This window comes from Rhamphochromis longiceps, linkage group LG20 (assembly GCF_057381845.1).
Source record: "Rhamphochromis longiceps isolate RC_006_pf linkage group LG20, R_longiceps_female_GT1.1, whole genome shotgun sequence".
NCBI lineage: Eukaryota > Metazoa > Chordata > Actinopteri > Cichliformes > Cichlidae > Rhamphochromis > Rhamphochromis longiceps.
The window spans coordinates 28,406,105-28,412,361 of record NC_140576.1 but is presented as its reverse complement, the minus strand read 5'-3'; the positions used below and the strand labels follow the sequence as shown (position 1 = coordinate 28,412,361).

Here is a 6,257-nt window from a genome sequence, read left to right as displayed (position 1 = left end):
TTGACCCCAGTTGCACTCATGGCCCCAGGCTGCTGGTGGCTGTCCAAAGAGAGAGAGGGAGAGAGAGGGGAGAATGTAAACTAGACTTGCCTTCCTTGAGTCTCATTGGTTGATTCCTTCCTAGCGGTTTTGTCCTTGAGAATGTGCAGACATGGGGCAGATAATGTTCTGACACCAGAAACTCTAGACCGGGACCAGATCAACACTTACTCCCTTCTTCTTCTCTGCTTCTATCATCGTACTGTCAGGACATGCACATTGAAGAGTGACGGTGCTTTTGATGTGTATATATACTGCGCCTAAAAATCAAGAGTGTGTTTTCATTTATTTAGTTTGTTTTAAGGCAAATCAACAAAATACCAGAATTGTATACTTTGCTCAAGTGTTTGCATGCAGCAATAATCAGAAGTGAAGACAGACTTCCGAGGTATAGCAAGTGTGTTGACACATGGCAATAATAGATTCCATTACCGTTAACCGTAAAAATATCACACCCGCGGGCGCACACGGGATTATTTTGAAACTGAGGCCTTGCTCCGCGCGTTAGGCGACAGGGTCGGACTTTTTTTAAGATTCTAATTTTGTAAGAACCAGTTAGATTTAGCCTTTAAGTGTATTCAAAGCCATGCACGGTGAGAATGAAAATTATTGTAACACTTAATGTAAATTTGAGGTTTTCATCTCTTCTCCGGTATATTGCAAGGTCAAAGATCTCCTTTTACGGCGCGGGGTTTCTGCAGAAGTCAGCATGCCAGCAGAGCAGCGTGTATAGGAATCTCCCTGCAGCGGCACATAAACTACCATACCCGGTGATCTAATCACTGCAGGCCAGTGGGCTTTAATCCAAAGTTTGCACTTTGTTTTTAAGTCTGAAAATAAAAATGAAGGCAAAGTGCAAATGAAACGGAAACTGCTTGATTAGTGCAAATTAGCTCTTAAAGGGAAAAAATAATTTTAAATGTTTTTCAGGGCATTAGCAAACTTTTTCAAGATTCATATTGTTACTGTCGTTACACTGCGTGGCAGCTTTAATTACCGCTAGTATGCTGTTGTTTATATGACAGAATGATTTTGTCACAGATCCTTAAATGTGAAAACGAAAAAAATAATAAAGTCTGAGAGGTAATTATTGCCATTTCAATGACTTTAATAAGCAAAATAGGAAACAATTTCTTCCAAAAAACAACAAAAAGAGACAAAACAGAAACCAGCCTGAATGGAACAGTTCAAATTTAAGTGTTACTATTATTTATATAAACAGGATTGAAAGTTGATCCCCATCATCGCCAAGTACATGAAATTTGTGAAAACAAAACAACAACCCGCTGCTGCAGTTTCAGTTCGATTTCAACACAGTTGAATCAGTAACAAACCAAAGATTGTTAAATGCATGACTTTTCAACAACAGTTTCAATGCAAGCACCATGCTTTAATCGATATGATCTGACAGTTTAATTTAAATCATTAAAATAAAAACTTTTAACTATGCATCTGGCCAGCAGAACCAGAATCATCAAATAATAATAAAACAAAGAAAAAAAGTATTACATAACATACACATTGTTTTCATTTTGAGACTTTGCACAACCTGGATCCCCTTTTTTTACTGACCGGCAGAAAAAAATCAGGAAAAACATAGAACATTAATATTCAAACTTTCTATCAAAAACATTCGTGTTATCTAAATCGTAACTGCGAATTTTCTAAATATTGCGTAAAATATAAATGATCAACATCTGGTCGAATGGAGTTGGGGGGGCTACAGATGGCTGCCAATTATGATGAGAAATATTTGGACTTGTTTGGTTCTAATTTGTTTAGAAATGCAGATAACACCTCGCCCCACTGAATATGTGCCATAAAAGCTACACTGAGTGTGAAAATAGCAGAGTGTTAATACACGCGGTATCCAGCCTTCGGTCCAATGGAGTATAAACTCTGCGTAATCTGGTTTGAATAATGTCGTGGTCACATGCTTGTCTCCTCTGCCTCACACAACATGCGTCCTAAATACTACTCTTAAAAGTTCGCACTGAGGCCTGCCTTTAATATTATTGCAGTATTACATCATAGTATGTCTTTCCTGGAGGGGGGTCTGCACAAAATTCAAAATGAAAAACTCGCAAATCATTATCCAAAAAAGTGCACTTGACACAGTTTTGCTGTATTTAAATGCAACTGGGAAAACAAATGCACTCCTCTTTCAAACAATACCCAACACGATAAAAAAAAATCATAACAAATGAAATAAAAACACAACACACAGAAAGAAGTACAAACCAGCCTCCTCAATCTTGTTGTGCAGTTTTCGCGGTTGCATAATATTTACAAGCCCCCCCCCCCCCCAAAAAAAGAAAAAGAAGCCCACACCATGATACTGCACCGCCAGTCCTGCTGTTCTGTCCCCGCTGCATTTCTCTAACCCCCCACCCCCACCCCCCAAAAAAGCGCAGATCAACAACATGCTCTTAATATACACGAGAAGATGAAGGTACAAAATAGAAATTATTACCGTACATGTCCAGCATGCAGGATTAATATTTAATGCAGATTTTTTTGTTTTGTTTTCAATATATATTCGAATATAACCAAGCAGGCAATAAATCAATGAGATGTTGCATAAAATGTCCCCTCCCGTGACGGGTTAGTAGACGGAAGATAAATTTGCATAAAGTGGTGTCCCGTTTTTTTTATGGTTTTTTTTTTAAAGATTCATTTGTTAATTTTTTCTTCAGATTTCGGGTCCACTTGTCGAATGTGAGTCTGGTGAGTTGCAGGCTGTGAGATCGGGCCTGCTTGTTGGTTCATAAGAATGTCAGCAAAAATACAACTGCCTTACGCCGTCCCACGTTACTTACAGGTGATTTAAAAGCTGGAGCCTCAAGTGAGAGACAAACGAACAAACAAAAAAAGTTCATCAGTCGCTCCTCTTCTTTGAAGAAGAAAAACAAAAGTCTCTTCACTACAAGCAACTAATCTACAAAGATGCTGCGACTGATCGGACACTCTACATTGCTCTTTGTATCTCAGTTGACACGTGGATGGTGAGATGATTATATATGAGAATACTATCTGATGGATTACTCGTCTAATATGAATATAATTGTTACCGTTATTAATATAATCAAACAGTATGGGAGGTGTGGATTATTATCGTTTGCGCATCAGCAAAGTCAGTCAGAAAGTAAAGGTGTCGGGGGGTGGTGGAGTGGGGGTGGGGGTTGTTTGTTGAGTAAGTTGGAGGGTTCACAAGAAAAAGGCTATGGCAACTCACATGAAAAACTCTGGTGATGAAGGGTTGTCACTGGTTGAGCCAGCCTCGCGGAACCCGTTATTGGCCCCCGACCCCGTCAGTTTCTCACACTTGAGTTTGTAGGCGTCCCTCTCCCTCGCCAGCCGGGTGATCTCCGCCTTCAGCTGCTCCACCTGGTTCATCAGCTGCGTCTTCTCGTTCTCCAGCACGTGCTTCTGCTGCACCCGCTTGAACCGGCAGGACTGAGCGTAGCCCCGGTTCTTCAGGGTCCTCCTCTTCTGCTTGAGGCGGATCACCTCGTCCTTGCTGAAGCCCCGTAGGTGTCTGTTGAGCTCCCTCACCGACATGGATACGAGCTGGTCGTCGGAGAAACGGTCCTCCACGTTGAGTCCGCCCCCGGAGCTGTGGTGCGCCGCTGACTGGCTCAGGTGGCCGTGCGGATGGTGGTGATGATGGTGGCGGTGATGGTGCAGCGGCTGGTGGGACTCTGGGGACACCGGAGATGGGCTGTCGGGGTCTTGGCTGTGGTGATGATGATGCTGGCTATGTGGGTGGCTGTGTCCGCCCGGGTGCCCAGAAAGTTCCTCGGCGTGGTGCGGGATGCCCCCCGCATAGGGGTGATGATGCTGCTGGCTGTGGCCGTGATGGCTGTGGTGGTGATGCGGGCCCCTGTAGCCCTCGAAAGCGCCTTGCTGCTGCAGCTGCTGTTGGACATGCGGAGGCGGAGGGTGGCCGTGAGCTGTCGCTCCAATCAGGGCCTCCACTGCGTCCTCCGGGGTCAGGCTTAGCGTCTGCGGGTCTATCTGCTGGTGGTACCCGTTGTTCGGCATCCAGTACAGCTCCTCCAGGTGGCTTTTCTGCTCCGTGGGGCTGAAGCTGGGCGACGAGGGCACCGAGCTGCAGGGTGTACTGATAGGGGTGGAAGACACAGAGCCTTGGGGTTGGAGACGGTTACACTGGCGCACCCCGTTGCGATCCAGCCCGGCCAGGCCTTCCTTCTTCACGTCAAACTTCATCAGGTCAAAATCGTTCACATATTCCAGAGCCAGAGGGCTGCTGGGCAGCTCCGGCCCCATGCTCAGCTCTGCGCTCATGTTGTTGTCGCGACTCTTTTGCAGATATGCAAAAGTGTTGGCGAGCGTCGCAAAAACTGACTTATTAATCAGCGTCTCTTCTCTCCTTTCTTGTTTCATGCAATAGTTCTTTTGGCTCCTCCACCGCTGTGCACTGACTTGCTGTAGCATGAAACAGCGCGTGGTTGGTGGAAAAAAAGGAAAAAAAGAAAAAAAAAGTCGTGGAGGAAAACTTTCAGACTAATGCACTGCACACGGTTTGCGTCATATAGCCTACTTCTGCTGGGATAATCTGGCAGAGAGACCAGGCGGGAGGTAGAAAGCTGCGCGTCTCAGTGCAAAAGTAAAACCCGAGTCCCTTCAGCAGAAGTGCATTTACAAGAAAAAACATAAATAATAATAACAAAAGAAATACCACGTTAATTCGCTGAGACGGGCACCAGTCCTCGTTGCAATTTCTTGGTTGTAAGTCCCTTTTTTCCCCAGGAAAATAAAAGGAGCGAGTAAGCGGTGTAAATAGGGCGTCTGATTTTCGCTGAGAAGCAGCTTTTCCAGCTCTGCACCGCAGAGATTTAAAGGCTCGCCTCTCTCACTCTCTCCACTCTCTGGTATCCAGCAGACTGCGCTTGAAGCCAGCCTTGCGCTTTATACCAATATCGCCTGGTGACGTCGAGCTCGGTAGCACTCGGTTCTCCAATGGGAACAGGACTTTGCGCTCAAACAGAGGAAGAGAAAGAGGAGAGGGACGAAGGAGAGGAGGGCGCTCCAGTCTTGACAGCTACAGTCAGCTGACCGACTTCCCTAAAAGTAGAAGAACGGTGGAAAGTGGCGGAGTGAAATGCCTTCGATGTAAAGCGCTGCTCCTCGTATTCAGTCGTGTCTGAAATGAGAGAAACGTGAAAGAACTGCCACTTTATGGTCCAACACTCTTAGAATGACACCAAACGTTGAATTTCAGGCAGATTTCTGAGGTAGTCCTAACAGTTGTTCCAGATGTTTCCAGATGCACAATACAAATTGGACTTACTACAGGCACTGCTCCTGCATTATAGTTCAAGACACAACTTCATTTGTCTTGAAAATGAGATCAAGAAGAATCATTTTCTTATGTTGTCTTGTTTATGTTTATTTGCTGCATGTCTATAACTTTCAAAAACCCAAAAGATAACCAGTCACATACAAGCCTGTATTACGCAGCATGGTGATAACACAAGGTCAGAACACAGTTTCTAAGCGACCTTAAAAGTTAAATCGTGACTATTTTTCTGCCACACACAATTTTACACACAGGCGCTTTAATGTATAATAACTATATTAAGGCTGTAGCTACAAATACGTCATTTTAATGTTCACTGTAGCGAAGAACCACAATAAAGTCTCAAGGTTTACATGTAGATCTGCTTCTCACTGGCGACAATACTGGTCCACTTTAATTTATGGATTTTTTTAATCCCAATTTATTGTTTAAACAAATAAAAAACAGACCACTGCAGTATTCTATATAATGAAATTCGTGGATTAAATATATTTTTGTCCGGTAAAAGCAAAGTTGACTTTGTTCAGACTCTGTTACTCGCACATCAGGCTGCTTTTGGCTCGCACCGTTTGTCTTACTCCTGGCAGTATCAAAACAGCGGATTCGCCAGAAAACAGGCTCAAGGCTGCCCCTGCGTGGGCAACGCACGAACCGACGAAGCTGTGGATGACGCTTCTGCTATACATTCCCCTTTAATTTGCGTTTGGATCGTCATCTCCGCGCTAATTGCTGCTTTCAAAGGTCACATCATGCAATTGTGACTGACAGCAATTCATTTCTGTCACACGAGTCTCCGACAAGCTCGCTGTCACGCGTGTATTTTTAACACTCACTTTCTAACAGGTAGTTTGGCCAAAATAGGGTCAGATCTTCCCTGGAAGTATGCAAGCGTCAT

At 44.2% G+C, this 6,257-nt stretch overlaps 1 protein-coding gene across 1 annotated transcript; it reads right to left on the bottom strand.

The window, feature by feature from the left end:
- Window positions 1–1,126: 1,126 nt before the first annotated feature.
- On the bottom strand, window positions 1,127–4,962 carry mafba (MAF bZIP transcription factor Ba). Its single transcript, XM_085393662.1, has one exon. The coding sequence runs from the start codon at window positions 4,495–4,497 to the stop codon at window positions 3,271–3,273; it is 1,227 nt and encodes a 408-aa protein (XP_085249788.1). The 5' UTR covers window positions 4,498–4,962; the 3' UTR covers window positions 1,127–3,270.
- Window positions 4,963–6,257: the final 1,295 nt, after the last annotated feature.

Coding starts and splice junctions, on each gene's coding strand:
- mafba (XM_085393662.1), bottom strand. CDS start 4,497: ATGCTACAGCAAGTCAGTGCACAGCGGTGGAGGAGCCAAAAGAACTAT.